The sequence below is a fragment of the Festucalex cinctus genome, chromosome 20, assembly GCF_051991245.1.
Source record: "Festucalex cinctus isolate MCC-2025b chromosome 20, RoL_Fcin_1.0, whole genome shotgun sequence".
NCBI lineage: Eukaryota > Metazoa > Chordata > Actinopteri > Syngnathiformes > Syngnathidae > Festucalex > Festucalex cinctus.
Genome location: NC_135430.1, coordinates 8,477,204 through 8,500,409, shown reverse-complemented (window position 1 = coordinate 8,500,409; position 23,206 = coordinate 8,477,204). Strand labels below are relative to the sequence as shown.

Here is a 23,206-nt window from a genome sequence, read left to right as displayed (position 1 = left end):
ACAAAACATTCTAAACATTTTATTTTAACCTACTTGATTGCAGCCACACTTTTATACTCCAAATCTTACATCAAATTTATTTTTAACCTTTAAAAAAAAAAAAAAAGAAAAAAAAAAATCATCTTAACAATAACACCCCTTGCTACACTTAAAAATAGAAGACACATTTGAAAAATGTCAGTTTTTTTTTTTTTAAATGGTGGCAACTTGATGCCAAACTTTATTCCAAAAGTTGCAAAATAAGAATCAACATTTAAAAAAAAAAAAAAAAAAAAAACAAGCAGGTAATAACACCAAACATGCAAAACTGGATTTTTTTTTTTTTTAATACAAAATTGTGACATGGAACAAACAGCATTAGTTTAAATATTTTTTTTAAATAAAAAATTTAAAAAATGGACTAAAACAAAAAATAATAATAAAATAATAATAATAAAAAATAAAGAAACTGAACTAAAACTTAAAAGATAAAATTTAAAAAAAAAATAAAAAGAAACTGGAATAAAACGTAAAAAATATATATATATTTTTTTTTTCTACAAAATTGTGACATGGAACAAACGGCATTAGTTTAAATATATATATTTTTTTTTTTTTAAATAAAAAGTTTGAACCTGGAATTGTTTATAGTAGCGGAATCAAAATTAGTGCATTAATTTTGAGTTAACTTAAAGTTCTTTTAATGCCACAATTAATTACTTGGAAAGTCTGTACTGGGGGAATTCCAGTCTTAATGCAGCAGACACGTCTACATCAAAATTTAGCAGCAATAAAAGTAATAATAATGCTAATATTTGTGGAGATTTGGGTCAAGTTTTATTTTACAATTTTAAAAATGTAAAAAAAAAATGAAATAAAAATGAATTTCACTTAAAGATTAGATAGCTCTTAATATGAAAAGAAAAATGCACTGAGCGCTCACTAACGTCTTACAAATGGAATTATGCCATCTAGAAAAATGACCTCAACACAAATCAGACTCGTTTTTTTACAGTACATCTTTTGAATTTTCAATTTTATGAATTATTATGCAATTACTGTATCAATGACTAAATGATGCAGCCATATTCCTATTTAACAATTTTTCAATTTTTATGAGTATAAAAACCTAGAAAAAAATTGTACATTTTATTGTACATTAAGAACAAGATATCAAATTTGCAATTAATCATGACTTAACTATTGAAGTCATGCGATTAATTGCGATTAAAAATTGTAATTGCCTGACCCCGAGTTTAAAGAAAACCAAGTAACGACACCAGCGGAAGTAAATGAATATTTACGAGGTTAACGGTTTTTTTTTGTTTTTGTTTTGTTTTGTTTTTTGTTTTTTTTTATTGTTTTTTTTACAAAATTGTGACTTGGAAAAAAAACAAAAAAAAAAGTACTCTTGGAGTGTAATGCATTTGAAAACCTATCAGTTCTTTGGACCTGGCAAGAGAGCAGGCCTCGTGGAGCGTTTCCAAACAGGACAACGGGGCGCTCTAGGTGCTGTTGGCCTGCTCGTGCTGGAAGAGGGCGGCGGCGAGGTGCGAGCGCGAGCCCAGCCCCTCCAGGTTGCTGAGCACGCACCTATGGTAGATGTCCTCGCTGAAGCGAGGGTTGCACTGGCGCGGCGCGTACTTCTGCACCAGCGCCGGCTCCACCGCCCGGAACACGTGCAGGCCCGAGTAGCGCACGAACACGTCGTACACGTCCATGCTCTCCAGCAGCTCCTCGTTGTCCAGCGCCTCGGCCGCCATCTTGGCGCGCGTGCTCATGTAGTCGGCGTTGTAGAAGCAGGCCTCGTCGAAGACGCGCCGGTCGAAGTGTCCGTCGCGGAGCGGGTCGGCCGAGGCGCCGGCGGCGCCGCCGGAGGCTCGCGGCGCCAGGGCCGGGCTGAACTCCTGGAAGTGCACCGGGAAGAAGACCTGCCAGATGGAAATGATATGATTTTTTTAAAATCTTGTTTCTGTTAATCTGTCACTGTGACACTGTCATGTGACACACCCCCTTTTCAAATCTGCAGCTGGCGAGTGCAACATGCACAAACATGGGACAGACAGGAGGTGGATTCACAATGAAAAGTAAAAAAAAAAAAAAGAAGTCCATTATAGTTATAATGCAACATTAATCTAACAGCTATAATGTTCCAACAAAAATGTTAATCCGACTGCTGAATAATGCTAGCTAACTAGCTCGTAGCATGGAGACATAGTAGCCACTTGTTGATATACTGTAATTGTGTCTGAAGTTTTTTTTTTTGTTTTTTACGGAAGCGTATTGCATTCACTTAAAAAAATTAATTAATTGAAAAAAAAAAACTCCTGTTTTTCCGACTAATTTTTTGGGTGAGCTTTGTTTTTTTTCCAGTATTTTCTTTCTGTTTTATTGAATATATTTTTTTCCATTTTTCAGAGTAATTTATTATTTTTATTTATTTATTTATTTTTTTTAATATGTTTTCCTGCCCTGCGATTGGCTGGCAACCAGTCCAGGGTGTACCCCGCCTACTGCCCAAAGCCAGCTGAGATAGGCTCCAGCACCCCACGTGACCCTTGTGAGGAATAAGCGGCCAAGAAAATTGATAGATGGATGGATAATGTTTTCCACTGTTTTGGTGAATATTTTTTTCCCCTGTTTTTCAGAATATTTTTTGTAACAGAAAAAACATAAGTAAAACAGAAAAAAATGCTCCAAAAAAAAAAAAACAAAGCTCCCCAAAAAAATGTGTCAGAAAAACAGTTTTGTTTTGTTTTTTCACGTGAATGCAATACGCTTCCATAGTTTTTTTTTTAAATATATATTTTTCCCCCTGTTTTTCTGAATACTTTTTTCCCTGTTTTTCTGAATATTTTTTTAGACAAAAAAATATTAAGTAAAACAAAAAAACAAAAAATATTCAGGAAATATTAATAATACTACTACTAATAATAATAATAATAATAATAATAATGCCTAAAACTTAAAAAAATTACAAAAAAATAAAAATAAAATTAAAAAATAATAAAACATAAAATAAAAATATATAAAAATTAAATACAAAATAAAAAAACGACTAAAACTGAAAAAAATAATTAAAAACTATAATAATAAAAAAGAAACTGTACTAAAATAAAAAAAAATAAAAAAAATAAAATTAAATTAAAAAAGAAAATAAAATTAAAAAAGAAACTGGACTAAAACTTAAAAAATAAAAAATAATAATAAATTAAAAAATATAAAAATAAAAAAAGAAACTGGACTAAAATAATAATTTCAAAAAATTAAAAATTAAAATAAAAACAAATAAAATAAAAAATAATAAAAAAGAAAGAAAAGAAACTGGACTAAAAGTGAAACAAAATTAAAAAATAAAATGAAGCCAACCTGCCAGCTGCTGATGGCGTTCATGCGGCAGCGGTTGAGGAAGTCGCCGTTGACCTCGGTCCACACGCTGGCCAGGAAGAAGAGCGTGTCCACCGGGTGCTTCTTGGAGATGACGTCCATTAGCTTGACCTGCGACGGCACCTCCGTCTTGACGCTGATCCACGGGATCTTCACGTCGCGGTAGCGCTTCTCCGCCTCGCCGATGGCCGCCTTGGCGCCGGCGAACACGTCCTGCCGGCTGACGCGCTGCGCCTCGAACGGGTCGTACACGAACAGCACGGTGAGCAGCGCGTTGTCGCGCGCGTCCAGCGCGTTGGCGGCGTACGCCTCCAGGAAGGGGGCCACCCGTTGCCGCTCCGGCGCCGTGACGGGCAGGATGAGCTGCACCCGCGTGGCCTCCGTCACGTACGGCATGGGGATGATCTCCACGGCGCTAAGCGGGCGCAGCAGACGCACCCGCTTGGCCAGCACGCGGCTGCGGCCCTTCTGCGTGTACGCCTCCAGCGCCAGGTCCAGCACGTACTCCATGCCGCGCGTGGGGTCGAAGCGCCGGTAGCCGTTGAGCAACCGGCGCTTGAGGAAGCGCAGCCGCGGCTGGTAGCGGGCGTTGAGGCGCTCCAGCGCCGCCTCCAGCACGCCGGCCACGTCGGCGCGGTCGGCGCCGCGCAGCTCGCACTTTGGCGAGCCGTCGGCGCAGGTGTGGATGTGCTCCTCGGTGAAGTAGTCCCAGGCCAGCACCTCGAAGCGGGTGCGCGGACGGAACGGCGCGTTGATGCCCACTGGCCAGGTGGCGCCCGCCGCGCCCTCCGGCGTCAGACTGCTCAGGTTGCTGATCTGCGTCTGCGCGAAACACATAGTACGTTGTCTGTTTATTTTGTGAAACGCTTTTCCACATTCACTGATTTGCTCCCAAAAACGTATAAATACGTTCTATTCTAATTATTACCATAGTCCCAAATACGGATTTATACGCTTTTATTTATTTATTTATTTTTTATGCTAGAGCATGCAGAAGGCTTTGATGCAGCCTCTGAACTGAAGAGAAAGCTTAAAGGGATATTTGACTCGAGCCATTTTCAGCAGTAAAAAGTTAATATTTTGTCTGTAATTAATGTGGTAAATTCATTATTTTTCATATACAATTAATACCTTTAAAAAGTAATTTTTCTACTTGCTGTCAGCTGATGATGACATCACCTGTGCTGAGGAAGTAGGTAACGACCAATCATGGCTCACCTGTTTACTGGGGTGGGTCAGCAAACTGGTGAGCCATGATTGGCCGTTACCTACTTCCTCAGTTCGGGTGATGTCATCAACATTCGACAGCAAGAGGAAAAAAAAAAAGTTTTTAAAGGTATTAATTGTACATGAAAAATAATGAAGTTATCAAATTAATTCTGGACAAAATATGAACTTTTCACTGCTGAAAATTGTTGAATGAGTCAAGTATCCCCAGTTTTGAATTGAGTTCCCGCCTTTTCGTCGGTCTGTGTCGGATCATTTTTGTTTGAAGTCACGTTTGAATCTTCATTTTATTTATGTATTCATTTATTTTGGTGCGTTGGGGCCTTTCCTTCTACGTCGCCGTTCAGTTATTAATTCACTCTATCACGGATATTGCATTTGTGACCAATTTGTGACATTTGGAACCCAGTTTCTGGTTTAATTTTAGGATTAAAAAGAAAAACTTCATCAGCAACACTGCATTTATATTACATTTTGCAAGCCAAAAGTTACATCTATTTATTTCACTTAGATAATATCATAATGGCTTCATAGGTGTAAATAAACCCCCCAAAAATTATTATTTAAAAAAAAAAAAAAAAAAAAATTAAATCTTGCTACACGTTACACCATGGAACCACATCGACAATAATGCTAACAACAAATGATGATACACAACAAGTGCAATTTAGCCTGCATAATCGAGACTCAACCTGCAGCTCCTGGATCTGCGCGTAGGTCCAGTCTAGCTCGATCTGGCTGAAGCGCTTGTGCAGTCGGTACATGAGGTTCGGTTCCGACACGGGATGCACGGTAAAGGCGTCCTTGAACTGAGCGCTGTCCTCGCGCTCCGGGTCGGCGTTCTTGCCCAGCTCGAAGTAGCGGTAGGTCATCTCCTGCCGGCGACAAGTTAACCTTCCAGTTACAGAACTTTAAGGATGAACTTACTCCAAATTATGACCGCTGACTAATGCTAGCCTAGCTAACTCGCTCGTAGCATGTAGCCATAGTAGCCACTTGTTGATATACTGTAATTGTGTCTGAAGTTTTTTTTTTTTTTTTTTTTTTTACTGAAATGTATTGCATTCACTTTAAAAAAAAAAAAACTCCTGTTTTTCTGACTAATTTGAGTAATGAGTATTTTTTTCTGTTTTATTGAATATTTTTATATATATATATATAGTTTAGTTTATATATAGTATTTTTTTTCCCCACTGTTTCTCAGAATAGTTTTTTTTCACGTTTTTTCAGAATATTTTTATGACAGAAAAAATATTCAGTAAAAGAGAAAGAAAAAAAAAGCTCCCCCCAAAAAATAGTCAGTTTTTTCAAGTGAATGCAATACGCTTCCATACGCTTTTTTTTTTAATATTTATTTTTCCCCTTTTTTTCAGAATATTTTTTTTCCCCTGTTTTTCTGAATTTTTTTAGACAGAAAAAATATTCAGTAAAACAAAAAAAATATTAAGGAAAAACAGAAAAGAAAAAAAAATACTAAAAAAAAAAACAAAGTGTGATGGTTCTGTTGTCTCTCTAAGCAGTTCCGGAGTGTGGCAGGAGGCGGCGCCAACCTCGCAGGCAGAGGCCTGCTCCCGCACCTGGGGCTCATCAGCCTGATGAGCCAACAACCTATTTAACCAGCCCCTCCTTTGGTTCTATGCCGGAACATTCCCTTGCCATACCTGCCACGTTTGCTTGTCTCCTCCTGCCACACCCTTGTTGTGTTCTAGTCCCTGGTCTCCGGGTTGTAGTGGTTTTTTGTTTCTCGTTCTACCGGTCTATTAAGACGACTCTTTCTGTTGCTACTTTGGTCCCTAGTGTTTTATGTTGCTACTTTGCGCTTTAGTGTTTCTTCATCCCTGAACAAGGTGATTTTTGGTTGGTACTTTGTTTTCCAGAACTTTTTCCCTGAGCAAGGTGATTTTCTGTTGATACTTTTGTGAACAATAAACTGTGGACTTTGTCTCTCACTCTGCATCCTGGGTCCTGGCCTTGCTTTGCCTCACGGCACATAACACAAAGCTCCCTAGACTAAAACTTACAAATAATAATAATAATAAATAACAAATTAAAAAAAGAACCTGGGCTAAAACTTACAAAAAAAAAAGATAAATTAAATAAAATAATAATAAAAAATAATAATAATAAATAAAAATAAAAATAAGAAACTGGACTAAAAATTAATTCATAACATCTAAATAAATACATAAAATTAAAAACATCAAATAAAATTTAAAAAATAAAAAAGGGGCGGTTCTAGGGTCAGACACTCTTAAAACTGCGGGGTCAAAAACAACCCAATTTAGATCAGAAACTTGGCTCCATTTGACCCAATTTTCTCGACTGTTTTGTATAGAACAGTGGTATCAAAAGTCCGGTCCTCGAGGGCCTGAGTCCTGCATGTTTTAGAGGTTTCCCCACATTCAACACAGCAATTTAAGATCATCAAGAAAGCTCTGCAGGAGCCTGATAATGATCCTGTTCATTGAATCAGGTGTGTAGGAGAAGAGAAACCTCGAAAACATGCAGGGGAGGACCGGATCTCGACACATGATGTGGTATAGAACAACATATTTGTTTTTTTTTTGTACAAAGAAAAACGAAAAGTGTAACCTATCTAGCTACCCTGTCAAATCCGAGCGCCAACATAGCGAGAAGCCAGCAAACGGTCACCTGGTGGACCTCGACGCAGCTGAGTCCCAGGTAGTCGATGATGCAGCGGCCCAGCCACTCGTCAGGCCTGACGCTGAGGATGTCGTTGCGGCAGGCGTCCAGGTGCGGCTGCAGGCGCGCCAGCAGGCTGCGCGACAGCAGGTAGCCGTAGCCGCCGTGGCAGTAGCGCGCCTTCTCCTCGCCGCCGATGAACTCCTCGGCGCGGCCCATGTAGAGCTCCTGCCCGGCGCTCAGGTGGCCCACCAGCGCGCTCAGCCGCTGCGCCTGCATGTACGTGTCGTCCTGGGCCAGCAGGAACCAGTCGTAGTCGGCGCCGTGCTGCCGATGCAGGTGGCGCACCGTCTCGTACATCAGCCAGACGGGCCGGTCGTCGCCGTGCGCCACGACCGCCATGCCGTGCGGCGCCTTGGCGCTGCGCAGGCCCGTGAAGAAGAAGGTGCGCGGGAAGTGGTGCGCCACCGTGCGGTTCACCGCCACCGCCAGCGTGTTGAGGGTGGCGCGGGACGTCAGCACGCCCACCAGCAGCCGCTCGCGGATGCCCAGCTCCGTGTGGATGTAGCGAGTTCTGCCGGAGGTCGGGAAGAATCTCAACATCACTAGATTTAGTCCCGCCCTCAATTTAAAGGGAGACTTGACTCATTGATCAATTTTCAGCAGTGAAAAGTTTGTATTTTGTCCAGAATGAATTTTATAACTTCATTATTTTTCATGTACAATTAATACCTTTAAAAAGTAATTTTTCCTACTTGCTGTCGACTAATGATGACATCACCTGTGTTGAGGAAGTAGGTAAGGACCAATCATGGCTCAGTTTACTGACCAAACACAGAAAACGGGTGAGCCATGATTGGCCATTAACTACTTTCTCAGGAGGTGATGTCATCATTAGTCGACAGCAAGTAGGAAAATTAATTTTTAAAGGTACTAATTTGGCTGGCAACCAGTTCAGGGTGTACCCCGCCTACTGCCCAAAGCCAGCTGAGATAGGCTCCAGCACCCTCCGCCACCCTTGTGAGGAATAAGCGGTCATGAAAATGGATGGATGGAAGGTACTAATTGTACATGAAAAATAATAAAGTTACCACATTAATTATAGACAAAATTTTAACTTTTCACTGCTGAAAATGGCCAATGAGTCAAGTATCCCTTTAAATTCATTCATTTATTCATTCAAATGCATTCTGAGTGATATTACATTTGTGGAATATGAAATAAGCAGTAAAATCCACCCATTTTTCCCCTATCTAAGGGGGCGGCCATTTTGCCTTCACACAGTTGCTCATGGCTCAGGTAACAACCAATCACAGCTCAGCATGCGAATGTCACATGACCCGACTCTGAAAAGAGGTGAACCGTGATTGGTCGCTACCTGAGCCATGAGCAACTGTAATGTAATTTTAAGTCGATAGCAAGTGGCAAAATGGCCGCCCCCTGCGATGGAGAAAAACGGGTGTATTTTTCTGTTTAATTCATATTCCAAAAACACAAAATTGAATAGAATGTTGCATTTAGACAAGTCGGGGTATATATTACATTTTGTAAAGAATTTTTGGGAGTTGACTTCCCCTCGTTCGAGATGTCAAATATGACGTCATCAATGGTTTAAGGCCAGGGCGCTGATGTCATGTGATGCCACCGTCCAGATGCTCGTGTCAAAAGGGACATGTCCCTACCTCAGGACTTTCTTGTGCTGCTGGTTAGGGTCCTTGTGATAGGGGACGATGCGTGGCTGGAAGTCGTCCTCGCCGGCCTCTCCTCCTCTTCCATCGTCCCTGGGGTCCCTCTGAGCGTCGCCCCTGCCCAGGTAAAGCTTCCCCCCGTTGGCCAGCTCGTCCCCGCAGATGTCCTCCGCGTCCCCCTGCGTCCACGACACCATCAGCAGGCTCAGGCTGCAGCCCAGAGACAGCCCGAGGATCAGGGGTAAGGCGGGCCGGAACACGGCTAGGAAGGACGAAATCCGCATGTCGAGCCTTTTTTTTTTTTCCCTTCGCTCAGCGGAGAAAATTTGTAGCCGCACCACGCAATCTAAATGAAGCGATATACAATGGAGCCAGTGAGCTCCAACACTCGCTCCATTTTGTCAAGTCAATCTTCCACTTAATCTTTTGCAATTTATTTGGCTTAGAAAAAAAGGACAAGTCGCACTTGAGATGATCAACACAGACAAGCATTCGTGCAACTGTCGCCGTCTATAACACTAGTATACTAGCGTATAAGGGATAACCACCTCATCTTATCTTAATTTGCCGTAAACCTGCATGTATTTAGCATTATCACGTCAATCAATTGCGTCGTGAAATAGTTATACAAACAATAATATACATCAAATAACTAGCGTTTGTCGAATCAAGCGTGTGTTTCAGCGGAAAAAGTAAAACACGTCAACGAGACGGGCTACCGCGCTAGCAGCATCGCTAGCTGTCCAATTAAACGTCTCCCTTTTTTCTTTTTCTTCCAAACTAAATAATTATCCCATCCGAAGGCGTCGGTCAATTGGCGTCAAGCTGGCTCATCAAATGTCTCGTTCGTCCTTTTTCACACTTCCTCTTTTTTGTTTTTTTTGTTTTAGCTGCCACGCTCAAGACTTCCAGACACTTCCTCGGTGCTCCTCCTCATCTCTGACCGAGCATCGTCGCTCACTGGTGGGTAGGCGAGCCAAGGAACATCGCTGTATAGAAGAATCATAAACCCAAATTACACAGTATGAATATTATTTATAAATATCACGATACTATAATGTAATCACGCGGCGGTGTTATTTCTTAATATTTCTTCGTATTTATTTTTTAACTATTTTTTCTTCGATCATTTTACTGCAGTTCCGCAAGAAAGGGGCGGAAACGTTTAGTGGTCCACGCCCTTTTGACCATATTTGGCGTGTCTGGCGGTCAGGGTAGCGGCTTCTTCCAGCCGGCAAAGTGGACACGCGAAGTCGGTGTGCTCCTCAGCCAACTAATCGTAAATAAGGTAAGAGAACAACACCCGGCAGCCGCTTCACAACAGCTGCCTCAATCACTAACGTAAAATTGTGTCACTGGAGGCAAGCGAGGCGGTCGGAAGTCGGAACATTGAGGCAAAGCGCCGAAGCCGTTTTCTTCCTTGCCGGTTCACGGGCCTTCCGTCATCACGCTGCTTCAGGCCTTTTCTATGGCGGTTAGCTTTAGCAGAGCTTCGGGGCCAACATTCGTGGCGTTAAGAGCGATTTCCTCATCAAAGTTACGACGTAACGGCATCAGTTCAGTTGCCATGAAATAACCCGCTCGGGAAATTTCGCCTTTGTGGTGACGCCGGTTACCGTTAGCCGCCTAATGCTAAGCTAACCCGGCTACATGGGCTAGCATTGGGAGAACAACGTGCAAGCAGGTGGGACACGAGCCTACGTTTTTGTTTTGGGTTGTTTTTTGTTTTTAAACGAACGCCTTAAGAAAATCTGACTTCTCTTTCCCATCACTAATTCAGACATGTTTGCACTGTTTATTGCCTGAAAGCCTCCAAATGACGAAGTGGTTACGTTTCCTTGACAGCAAGGATGTGCGTGAAATTCCAAAGATTAACTGATTTACACGAGACCCGCATTATGTGACCGATTCATAGAAAACCTTTTTTTTTTTTTTTCTTATCATTTCCTGACACTAGTATTTTAGAACGTTATGACTCTGAATGCAAAGACAATAGGGGTCAAGATTTTAGGTATGACCTTTTGCCAGTAGAATTGCAGCATCAACAATTCAGCTCGTTGTCGGACGATAAAAGTAATTTCATGCTTGATATTTGATGTGTTGTTTTGTCAGAGAAGCCCACAGCAAAACAGCACAGCCATGCCTTCGGATTTAGCCAAAAAGAAGGCGGCGAAGAAGAAGGAGGCCGCCAAGGCACGGCAGCGCACCAAGAAGTCCGACGAGATTAACGGCGAGGGCGACCGAGCGGACGGTCAGCCCAACGGAGCCGACAGTAACGGTAATAAATTGGACACAACCGACATTATTGAGACGTTTGCGCACTGTTGAAACGTCCTGACGGTTTGTCACGCAGGCGTGGACAGTTTGACCAAGGAGCTGGATGAGTTTGAGCTGGCCAAGACGGAGGCGCGCGCCGTCACGGGCGTGCTGGCATCGCACCCAAACAGCACGGACGTGCACATCAGCAGTCTGTCGCTCACCTTTCACGGCCAGGAGCTGCTGGTGGACACCAGCCTGGAGCTCAACTCGGGCCGGCGCTACGGCCTCATCGGCCTCAACGGCACAGGTGAGTTTTCCTTTCAAAATCTTAAACATGAACATGTTTTATTTTATTTATTTATATATATATATATATATATATATATATATATATATATATATATTTATTTTAGTCAATTAAGGTTTTTTTTTTTTTTTTTTTTTTTTTTTTTTTTTTTTTTATATTCATGGCACGTTTGAGTCGCAAGGGTTTACAATACCACAGTAGTAAAATCCTGGGTCTGTGTCTTCATTTTTGTCTTCCAGGGAAGTCTATGTTGCTGTCGGCCATCGGACACCGGGAAGTCCCCATTCCGGAGCACATCGATATCTACCATTTGACCAGGGAGATGGCGCCCAGCGAGAAGACGGCGCTGCATTGCGTCATGGAAGTGGACGAGCAGAGGATCATGCTGGAGAAGGAAGCCGAGCGGCTGGCGCATGAAGACTGTACGCGGATGCCGCCGGTTGACATTGAGTACAAAAATTGTCTCTTGACTCCCGCGTCTCCCCTCAGCCGAGTGCGAGAAGCTGATGGAGCTGTACGAGCGTCTGGAGGAGCTGGACGCCGACAAGGCAGAGGTCCGAGCATCGCGGATCCTCCACGGTTTGGGCTTCAGCGCCGCCATGCAGCAAAAGAAGCTGAAAGACTTCAGCGGAGGTTGGAGGATGCGCGTCGCCCTTGCCAGGTAGCAACACATCCAAAATTGCCAAGTCATTTATTACTGTTTGTTATTATCTCATTCACTCCTAGCCATTTTTACTGGATGTTGACTCATTTTGCAAGGCCCGCAGAATATTGTTCTGTTGCTATAAAAACATGGAACATGGATACCAAAAGAAAGATTGGTTTTTTTTTTTTTTTTTTTTTTTTTTTTTTTTTTTTTTTTTTTTTTTTTTTTTCGTCATTAAGAAAATGTATATTTCTATCTGGTTCCATTTTGAAGTAATTACCTTTAGAATATAGCTAAGTTTCATCATTTCCAAACCTGTTAACACTGGGGAAAATAGGTTGTTGCAACATGGCCCTGGCTAATCTCATACTCTGCTGCCACCTGCTGGCCGTTTTTTGTCATAACTACCATTGCTTTAAGTGACCTTCAGGTCAGAGGCTGCATCAAAGCTGTCTGTATGTTTATAGCATTATATTAAAATAAATAAATAAAAAAACTTAAAAACAAAACGTATAAAACCGTTTTTGGGACCATGCCAATATTTAAAATGCAATGTGTTTGTAGGTTTTTGGGAGCAAATGAGTTAATTTTGTGTTGTTTACCTATAAAAATCAAACAATCCATAACTCTTAACTGTAAACAATCAAAAGTCCTGAAGACGCGTCTCCATTTTGTGCGCGTCACAGAGCCCTCTTCATCAAACCCTTCATGTTGCTGCTGGACGAGCCCACCAACCACTTGGACCTGGACGCGTGCGTGTGGTTGGAGGAGGAGCTCAAATCGTAAGTCGCCTGCCGACCATTTTGGAACATAGCAGACTCGCGAAACTGATGCCTTTAAACTTGTTGCCCGTCCTCAGCTTCAAACGCATCCTGGTACTTATCTCACACTCGCAAGACTTCCTGAACGGCGTCTGCACCAACATCATCCACCTGCATCAGAGGAATCTCAAGTACTACACGGTGAGATGGACCAAAAAAAAAAAAAAAAAAAAGACTGATGAAAAGATTTTGGGAAATGAAAATGCATTTTCCAGGTCCTTGAAAACTTAAAGGGATACTTTACTTATTTAGCCATTTTTGGCAGTCAAACATGAATATTTTGCCTATAATAAATGTGATGTTTTTGTTGTTTTTCATGTACAATTCGTACCTTTTTTAAAAACACACTTTGCAACTTGCTGTCGACTGAAAATGACATCACAAGGGCTCGGGTAACCAATCTCAGCTCACCTGTTTTCTAGGTTTGGTCATGTGACGTTTACAAGCTGAGCTGTGATTGGTTACCTGAGCCCTTGTGATGTAATTTTCCGTCGACAGCAAGTTGCGCAATGTGTTTTTAAAGGTACCAATTGTACATGAAAAATAATGAAAGTATCAAATTAATTATAGACAAAATATTAACTTTTTTTTTACCAGCAATATATTTATTGACATTTTTCAAATAAAAAAAAGAAACAGTTTTCAACAACTTGCAAAAAAAAAAAAAAAAAAAAATTCTCATGACATAGAAATTGTCCAGGCTATCTCGGAGTATTGTCCAACATCAAGATTGCCCTTGATTGTATCTTAGAAAATTAACATTACATACATAAAAAGGGGCACAACAAATGACAAATACTGAGTACAAAATTACATGAAAACAAACAAACCCCACCCCAAAAAAAAATAAAATAAAAATACACATACACACACATACAGGTCTAACTTGTCATCTTCAGCCCAAGTTACTTAACGATTATGTCAGATCGAGAAGAACAAACTCAAATTCACAGTACAGTACACAACCAGTTTCATGCATATTACATACATTAAATTTCAACAGAAAAAGTATTTATTTAATGGACTGCAGAGGACCACCAAAAAAAATCACACCTCATTAGGCTCATTGGCATGCCTGAGATCCACACTCTCCAGATAGTGCATAAATGAGCCCCAAATACTTTGAAACAATGACAGTTTCCCTTTAATAATGTAGGTTATTTTCTCCATGGGTAAAATTGTGGACAGTTCCTTAATCCAGTCGATGAACTTTGGTTTACTTGTCCTCCTCCATGAGTGCTATGACTCTTTTTGCAAGCAAAAAAACATAAATCCAAAGCAGTTATTATTTTCCCAGACATCTGATGGTCATCAGGATATAATCCTAAAACAAACACCTTAGGTTCAAGAACTAGTTTCACATTCAATATGCTTTCTAAGGCTTGTTTGACCTCTTGCCAAAAGTGTTGACCTTTATTACATTTACATACACAGTGAAAGAATGTCCCCTTTTCCGTCCCACACCTGAAACACCAATCAGGGATGGCACCATTATACTTATTAAGCTTTTCTGGTGTCACATATGTCCTCATTAACCAATTATACTGAAGTAATTTAAGTCGGGTATTGGCAGTCTTCATTTGTGCTTTAGCACATGCCTTTCCCCAATCCTCTGGAGAAAAGCTCCCCTGTAAATCTTCCCTCCAGGCATTAAGTTTCTGTACAGAGGACTCAGAAGATCCTGCTTCCAACATTCTGTACAACTTGGAGATGATTCCCTTTTCATAGCAATCCTTTTTCATTTCTATTTCTAAATTAGACAACTTGGGAATCAACATGCATTGATTTTGAGCCGATCTGATAAAGTTTCTCACCTGAAGATATTTAAATAGATGCTTGCGAGGAACATCATACTTGGCAATCAACTCATCAAATGACATCAGAGTTCCACCTTCCGGACCCAAGAGATCCCTACAGTCTTCAAACCTTTTTCAGCCCAAATCCTAAACCCAGGATCGGCTCTGCCTGGAGGGAAGAAAGAATTGCCCCATATCGGACTAAAGCGTGATAAGGAGGACCATTCACCCATGTATTTTTGTACCTGATACCAAATTGTAATCATATGTTTAACGATAGGATTCTTTGTCTTATTTTTTAGCATTCTAACTTTTGATGAGTACAAGTACTGAGGAAGAGGGAGGGGGACAGAGCAGGATTCAATATACATCCAGAGTGGGAAACATTTATCTGTAAAATAAAACATCACAGTCCGTAATTGTGCTGCCCAGTAATACCATATAGGGTTAGGGCACTTGAGGCCGCCTCTATCATACGGTAAGTACAAGAGTGACAGACGTAACCTTGGTCTTCTATTATTCCACAAAAAGTGAACAAAAATGCTCTTTAAGTATGGAAATAGATTAGTAGGAGGTGGCAATGGGATGTTTTGAAACAAATATATAAGTTTAGGCATTATGTTTGTTTTGAGAACATTAATTCTTGCTATAAGTGATAAGGGCAAAGAATTCCATCTGTCTAGTAAGGAAGTAATAGAATCAATCATGGGGGTATAATTAACCATAGCTATCTCTTTTATACATGGAACGATCTTAATGCCCAAATATGAAAACCACTCTACCTTTTTAAATGGGAAATAATTTTCAGCCATCGTCCTTTCTTCTGTTAAGTAACATTAGAGAAGATTTTTCTTTATTTACTTTATACCCTGATATCCTTCCAAACATGTTAATTAGATCTAACAAGGCTGGGATACATTTCTCCAGTTCCCTTAGAAAAAGGATAACATCATCAGCAAATAAGGAGATTTTATGTTCCTGTTGGCCTATACATAAACCAGTTATAGATTTATGAAACCGCACTGCGATGGCAAACGGTTCGATCGCTAAAATGAATAATAAGGGAGACAAAGAACAACCTTGCCTACATCCCCGTTTAATTTGAAATGGTTCAGAAATTACTCCATTTGTCACTGTTTCAGCATATGGTTCATTGTAAATAAGTTCTACCCACCGACAGAAAACATCCCCACAACCAAATCTTTTTAAAATTTCAAATAAATAGTGCCATTCAACTCTATCAAAGGCTTTCTCAGCATCCAATGATAGTAGAGCAGTGTCTGTTTTCCCTTCCCAATTATGTAAAACATTCAGTACTCGTCTCACATTGTGAAATCCCTGTCTGCGTACAATAAAGCCATTCTGATCATCTGCTATAATGCCAGGTAATATTCTCTCCAGTCTCCGAGCCAGAACTTTACAAAGTATTTTTAAGTCCACATTAAGGAGGCTTATTGGTCTGAGATTTCCGCATTCAGTGCATGGTTTACCAGGTTTGGGTAATAGAGTTATCAACGCTCCTCTCAATGAAACAGGAAGAATTCCCTTTTCAAATGAGTCAGAAAACATGTCTAGAAGAGGGCTAAGGATTTTATTTTTAAATTTTGTATATATTTCCAACGAAATTCCATCTGGGCCTGGAGCCTTGCCTACTTTCATACGGTCTATTGCTTCGGATAATTCCTCCTTTGTTAAAAGAGCATCCAAATCTGCACTCGACATTCCTGGAATCTTGGGTATTAAAAGGGAGTCCAGAAAGACAGTTTGTTCATGTCCCATATGTGTCGTGTCTGAGCTATACAATTTTTCAAAAAAAAGCTTAAACGTTTTATTAATTCCTAAAGGGTCAACCATCATCTGTCCATCACTGTTTTTAACTGAGGCAATAACTTTCTCGTTCTGTAATTGTCGAAGACGCCAGGCCAGTAATTTCCCAGACTTTTCCCCTTGGTCGTAAAATGTTTGTTTAAGACGTAGGAGACGGGAAGCTGCTTTAGAGGCGGAGAGTTCATTATATTGCGTTCTCAGTAACAGAAGTTTTCGATGGACCTCTGGACATAACGTTTGAAAATATTCCCCTTCAAGGGTCGCAATCTCAGCTTCCAGCTTTTTTGTTTCATGCCAAGTCTGTTTTGCCCTATGGCTAGTAAAACTAATTATCTGACCCCTTAAGTAAGCTTTAAAAGCTTCCCACCTTACAGAGGGTGACGTTTCGTCCGTATTGGTTTCAAAAAATGTATCAATTCGAGTATCCATAAACGGTACAAATTCTGGGTCCAGAAGCCACTTTTGTTTAAACCTCCACCTTGGAGGATCTCTCTGCAACCTTAAATCTTCATATATTAATTAATTTGGTGCATGGTCAGATATTAAGATGCTTTCATACTGAGAATCCTTTATTTTATGACTCAGATCTCCGGAGACTTAGAAAATAGTCAATGCGTGAATATGATGTATAGGTACTCGAGTAGCAGGAGTATATCAAACCTTTGGGATTTCCATCCCTCCAAATATCCCTCAAGTTGTTCCTTCATAAAGTTATTTATAGTTTGTCTGCTCCTACAGTGGGTGTTATCAATACCTGTGCTTCTATCCAATTCTGGGTTTAATGTGCAATTAGATTCCCCAGCTATAATATGGCTTCCGGGTAGAGATGAAACTGTAAGGAAAAGATTTTGAAAGAATTTTGGATCATCAACATTAAATATACAGTAAATATTTGTTTATTTTCTCACTAATAAGTGTGCCTTGTAGAATAATAAATCTTCCACCCTTATCTTTAATAACCCGACTCACATGAAAGGGTATAGATTTATGAATCAAAATCATAACCCCTCTTGCCTGTGAAGTAAATGGTGATGAATATATATTACCCTGCCACCTCCTCCTAATCCTTGTTTCTTGGTTTGAAAATAGGTGAGTCTCCTGGAGCAACACAATATCAGAACGTAAAGATTTCACCCTAGTCATCACTTGTTTTACCTTTTTAAATTTTTGTAATCCTCTGCAGTTCCAAGACAAAATTTTAATTGTTAAACCACCAGTCATGTTGTGCAACAAAAAGTGGGCATGTTTGTACGGTGAAATATTTAGTAGACCTGAAAACAAAAACAAAAAACACATGGGCAGTAAAACCAATACCCATAACAATAATAAACACTGAAACTCCCTTAAAAAAAATTAAACTTCGTACCTACTTCCCTCCCCCAAGATGTACTACCACCTATCTAATGGCTAAAGGCTGTTCCACATAAAGTGAGGAGCAACCAACTATACCTAAATACTATAAGTACTTCCTCCACTACATCGACAGAGAAAAAACAACAACTCGTCTTTAAGTAAAAAAAGAAGAGAAAAAAAAAGCCACAATTACAGGAACCGCATTTACAGCGTAATAATCATCTGACCTCACTCCGGTCCACTTTTTGCCTTCAATGTCTTCACAAAGTCCTCTGCTTCAGCCGGCTGGTTAAAGATGCGGGACTTTCCGTTGTGCGTCACCAGCAGTCGAGCGAGAGGAATCATGCCGTACCTAATCCCCATGACTCGTAGTTGTTGTCTCACGGCGTCGAACTCCTTCTGCTTTTTGTGGACGCCGGCCGCGAGGTCATCGTAGAATCTCACTGGGTGGTTCTTGTAGAGAATCTGTCCCTTCTCCCTGGCGGCTCTCATCACCATCACTTTATCCTTGTAATTCAAAAACTTCATGATGAGAGTCCTTGGTGTAGCATTGCTTGAAGTATTCCTCCGACCGATGCGATGGGCTCTTTCCAGTGTCAAAGCAGTGCGAAGCGGCGCCAGATTCGAAGCCTCCGGGAGCCAATTCTCCAGAAACGCGCACTCATCCTCCCCTTCCGAGCTCTCGGGCAGGTTAACCAGTCTCAGATTAGAGCGGCGTGACCTCGCCTCCAAATCGAGCATTTTTTCCTCAAGACTTTTATTTTTATTCTCCAGCGTGTGCACCTGTGCTTGTAGTGTGGCAATGTCATCCTCTGCCGTCGATATCCGGGTTTCCGCTTCGCCGATCCGGTCTGCGCAATCACGTATATCTTTCTTCATTGTCTCGATCGCTGCCAAGATGCCATCCAGCTTGGAGGAGAAATCAGATTTCAAACTAGCAATTGCAGCCAGTATTGCGCCGGCGTTACCGGCCGTATTTCCCTCTTGGGGTTGCTCGATGTTCTCCTCCTCCTCCATTCTCTCGCACGTGTCCATGTTAGCTTCGCCGCTAGCCCCGGAGCTAACTTTCGAAGAGAAGTCAGACAACTTGGACTGCGTCGTCTTACTGGAACTTTTGCTGGGTTTCTTTTGAGAGAGTGGCATCTCAACTGACACTCACACGTAGTGTAGAGTCAAATTCACCGAGTATGTTTAAGGATTCTGAAGGAAGGTAGCGGAGCGAAAACGAGCACGTCCTCTCAGCAAGCCGCCATTACCGGAAGTCCAAAATATTAACTTTTTATTGCTTATAATGGGCTAAATAAGTGAAGTATCCCTTTTAATGGGGGAAAAAAAAATTCTACCACTATGGAAACATAAAAATATTGTGTGGCTAATATTTAGCATGTGTAGAACATGAATAAAATGCAAACAAATACGAATATGACCCAGAAGTGTGCAATATAGCGCTAAATCAATAAAGCAAACAGTGCAAGGCAACTCAGGTAATTAGAAATAAAACAGAAGCATTTACAAAAAACAAAACGACTAAAGACATTTAAAAACAAAGTAAAGGACTAAAATGTACTTCCAAGAAACAACACACAGTGAATTTTGGAAAACTGATTTTTAAAATGCTTTTGAAAACGTCAATCATAATCATTTTAACCTGGACTTGAACACATCCACACTTCAATTCTGTTGGCAGCTTTTTCCCTTTTTGTGCAGCACAACTACTAAATGCTGCCTCACTATGTTTGCTTTGAACTCTCATGCACTCTTCCTCCACTTGGAGTCCTGATATTTTTTTTAATTTTTGGTACAGTCTATTTTGTTCGACCACACTATTTGGCACTGTGAATTTGAAAGAAAACAAGAAGTGCATTATTTGAAGCGCAGCCTAGTGTTTGCTGAAGATGAATCGATGTCAAATCCACTTCGATACTATTTTGTACTTGGTGCACAGATTTTTTTTCATTCAAAGTGATAGCGTATCAAGATGACTAGTTTGATTTAGACGCACAGAGTACAATGCTTCAGATTTTGACCTTGTTTTTGTTTTATGCTTTTCACTTCAACCGTTTTTAGTGGCCTGGCTGAAATGGGAAAATTTGTCTTTCTGTTGCTAAAAAAAAAAAAGTGTGGGAACCCTGTGAATGCTTTATTTGTGGTGGTTTCAGGGTAACTACGACCAATACGTGAAGACCAGAGAGGAGCTGGAGGAGAATCAGATGAAACGCTTCAACTGGGAACAGGACCAGATAGCTCACATGAAGGTAAAAGTCCCCCTCCCCCCAAACGTTTTGGTAAAGTTGCACTTGAATGAATCGAGTCCTACTTCCTCAGAACTACATCGCCCGGTTCGGTCACGGCTCTGCCAAGCTGGCCCGACAGGCGCAGAGCAAAGAGAAGACGCTGCAGAAGATGGTGGCCTCGGGCCTGACTGAAAAAGTTGTCAATGACAAGGTAACATGAGCGACTCTGCTCATGCTACATTTTAGGATCACTTGTATTTGACTTTATTACTTTTTTTTTGTGACGTTTGCGCAGACGCTGTCATTTTATTTTCCTCCCTGTGGGAAGATCCCTCCTCCTGTTATCATGGTTCAGAACGTGAGCTTCAAGTACAGCGACAACACGGTGAGGGCGCACTTTCGCCGCTACTTTCTCGTTCGGCCACTTTCTCACGCTGTTCGTTCATTGCTCGCCTCGGCAGCCGCACATATACAAAAATCTGGAGTTCGGTATCGACTTGGACACCCGCGTGGCGCTGGTGGGGCCCAACGGCGCCGGCAAGTCCACCCTGCTCAAGCTGCTCATGGGAGAGGTAAAAGGCCGGCCTCTCCAAAAGTCACAAAAGTTCACAAAACCCGCAAGTCTTAACAGGCGCTTATTTATTCACCAAAACGTGTCATTGCTTACTTTTTCAAAATCAAACGGGAAGTTAAAAAGGAATACGTTTATTTTGCTGGCTGCCTTAAAAAAAAATTTAATTTGAATTATATTTTATAGATGTTTAAATGTGATGCAGGTTCACATTGAGCCCATGAACAACCACTTAGGATATTTTTTTTTTATTTATTTTTTTTAAAGAAATTAATTTCTGGTTGCTTGAAAATTTGCATATTTTATTATTTTTTTATTTATTTTTGAAAATGTAGGGCTGGAATACATTGTATTTTTTATATTGTGTAAAATTTGCATTGTGTTACTACATTAAAATAATTATATTATGCAGTAACTGTTGTCACACTGAACATGAACATCGCCTTTGCAAATCTTTGAGCAATTTTATTTTAAATTACATTTATTGTTGGTTGCATTTTTTTTTTTTTTTTTTTTTTTAATTTTCAAAAAACAATTTTCTTTGTTTAGTTTTTTTCATTATGTATTAATATCTCCTTTGCAAAAATATTTGTGCAAAGTGTAGGTTTTTTTAAAGAAATTAAATCCTTTCTTGGTAGCTTTTTTTTTTTTTTTTTTTAATGTAGGGCTGGATTATTTTGTTGAATAAAATTTGCAATGTGTTGCTATTTTAAAATAGTTATAATACAGTAAGTGTGGTCACACTGAACATAAACATCGCCTTTACAAATCATAATAAGTAATTTTATTTTAAATTATATTTATTGTTGGTTGTTTTTTTTTTATTTAAAAAAGATTTTTAAAAAACTATGCATTTAGTTTGTTTTTATTATGCATTAAATGTAATATCTCCTTTGCAAAAGTAATTAGGCAAAGTAGTTTTTATTTATTTATTTTTTTAAATATCAACATTGAAAAACTTGTTCAGCTAGATTTTTTTTCTCCCTTTTATTTAAAAAAAAAAAAAACTTTAAAAAAAAAAGTGCATTGTTTTTATTTGACCGGTTAGTGCTGTTACTAATCATGAAACAAGAGCATTTTGGGGGATTTATAAATGTGTTTTTGTTTGCAGCTGCTTCCCACAGACGGCATGATCCGCAAACATTCTCACGTCAAGATCGGCAGGTATCACCAGGTAGGCACGAGACGCTCGCGCGGGCTTTCGAGTCGTGCCAGCGGTGTGGTCAAATTTTGTCTTTGCGCTTGTGGTAGCACCTGACGGAGCAGCTGGAACTGGACCTGTCCCCCCTGGAGTACATGATGAAGTGCTTCCCCGAGATCAAGGAGAAGGAGGAGATGCGGAAGATAATCGGCCGCTACGGGCTGACGGGGAAGCAGCAGGTGCGAATCGCGAACCTGGCGATTTATCGCCATCCGCCACGCGACGACTGATTAGAAGTCTTCCCCTCAGGTGAGCCCCATCCGCAACCTGTCGGACGGGCAGAAGTGCCGCGTGTGCTTCGCCTGGCTGGCCTGGCAGAACCCGCACATGCTCTTCCTGGACGAGCCCACCAACCACTTGGACATCGAGACCATCGACGCGCTGGCCGAGGCCATCAACGAGTTTGACGGCGGCGTCATGCTCGTCAGCCACGACTTCAGACTTATCCAGCAGGTAGGTGCGTGCGACGGGCTTCCCGCCCTCTAGATGGCGCTAATGCGCTGCTCTCGTTGTTGCAGGTGGCCCAGGAAATCTGGGTGTGCGAGAAGCAGACCATCACCAAGTGGAAGCGCGACATCCTGGCCTACAAGGAGCACTTGAAATCCAAGATCGAAAAGCAGCAAGCGCATGACATTTAAAACGTGAGCCGCTCGTGGTGTCGCCGGCTTTCGTACCTGCTCCGTCGCCGCATGCCTTGACCGCAGCCACTTGTCCCGCCCCTTTCTCCGCAGGCTGCACTCCCATTGGCCAAGTCGCTCGCAGCGCTCCCTGTTGCGCTGCCGTCGTCGTCGTGAGTTTTTAACTTTGTTCCGCCACCACCGAATGTTCCGTTCAGCGGCTTTTACGTCATATTTAAAAGCTGACTATTTCTTTAATTGTAAAAGCAGAACGTCTACGTTATTTAACAGTGTAATGCAATAAAGGTTCATCTGAATAAACACAACATGGGGAAAAATCAGCATTCTGTACAGTGGCTGGTCTTTAACTCATTCAATCCCAAAAACGTTTTTTTCACACTTTGTCCTTCCCTCCCAAAAAACTTTTATTTTTATTTTATTTTTTTAAATGCATCCTCCCACATTCCAAAGACATGCATGGCAGGTTAATTGGGCGCTCCGAATTGTCCCTAGGTGTGCTTGTGGGTGTGGATGGTTGTTTCTCTGTGTGCCCTGCGATTGGCTGGCAACCAGTCCAGGGTGTACCCTGCCTTCTGCCCAAAGCCAGCTGAGATGGTTTCCAGCAACCCCCCCCACCCTTGTGAGGAATA

The 23,206-nt window shown here is 41.1% G+C and overlaps 2 protein-coding genes across 3 annotated transcripts; one reads left to right on the top strand and one right to left on the bottom strand.

Annotated features, from left to right (window-relative positions):
* Positions 1-207: 207 nt before the first annotated feature.
* Positions 208-10,717, bottom strand: chpf2 (chondroitin polymerizing factor 2). 2 transcript variants are annotated; one of them, XM_077508720.1, is made up of 6 exons: positions 8,919-10,717; positions 7,246-7,810; positions 5,286-5,468; positions 3,937-4,188; positions 3,349-3,900; positions 208-1,910 (listed from the first exon to the last, which is right to left on the bottom strand). In XM_077508720.1, the coding sequence occupies exons 1-6, from the start codon at positions 9,206-9,208 to the stop codon at positions 1,485-1,487; spliced, it is 2,268 nt and encodes a 755-aa protein (XP_077364846.1). In that variant the 5' UTR covers positions 9,209-10,717; the 3' UTR covers positions 208-1,484. The 2 variants fall into 2 exon arrangements, with proteins under 2 accessions (XP_077364846.1, XP_077364845.1); XM_077508719.1 differs by having other exon boundaries at positions 3,349-4,188.
* Positions 8,934-22,897, top strand: LOC144009163 (ATP-binding cassette sub-family F member 2). Its single transcript, XM_077508721.1, has 17 exons — positions 8,934-9,165; positions 9,815-9,887; positions 10,065-10,212; positions 11,037-11,202; positions 11,278-11,490; positions 11,730-11,912; positions 11,980-12,151; positions 12,823-12,918; positions 12,996-13,098; positions 20,093-20,188; positions 20,259-20,378; positions 20,463-20,552; positions 20,629-20,739; positions 21,850-21,912; positions 21,990-22,118; positions 22,189-22,392; positions 22,458-22,897. The coding sequence occupies exons 4-17, from the start codon at positions 11,064-11,066 to the stop codon at positions 22,575-22,577; spliced, it is 1,839 nt and encodes a 612-aa protein (XP_077364847.1). The 5' UTR covers positions 8,934-9,165; positions 9,815-9,887; positions 10,065-10,212; positions 11,037-11,063; the 3' UTR covers positions 22,578-22,897.
* Positions 22,898-23,206: the final 309 nt, after the last annotated feature.

Coding starts and splice junctions, on each gene's coding strand:
- chpf2 (XM_077508719.1), bottom strand. CDS start 9,208: ATGCGGATTTCGTCCTTCCTAGCCGTGTTCCGGCCCGCCTTACCCCTG. Junction 4,189..5,285: donor CGCAGATCCAGGAGCTGCAG/GTTGAGTCTCGA, acceptor TGTTTCGCGCAG/ACGCAGATCAGCAACCTGAG. Junction 1,911..3,348: donor ACGCCATCAGCAGCTGGCAG/GTTGGCTTCATT, acceptor TCCATCTGGCAG/GTCTTCTTCCCGGTGCACTT.
- LOC144009163 (XM_077508721.1), top strand. CDS start 11,064: ATGCCTTCGGATTTAGCCAAAAAGAAGGCGGCGAAGAAGAAGGAGGCC. Junction 11,913..11,979: donor GCGGCTGGCGCATGAAGACT/GTACGCGGATGC, acceptor GTCTCCCCTCAG/CCGAGTGCGAGAAGCTGATG. Junction 21,913..21,989: donor AGATCGGCAGGTATCACCAG/GTAGGCACGAGA, acceptor CGCTTGTGGTAG/CACCTGACGGAGCAGCTGGA.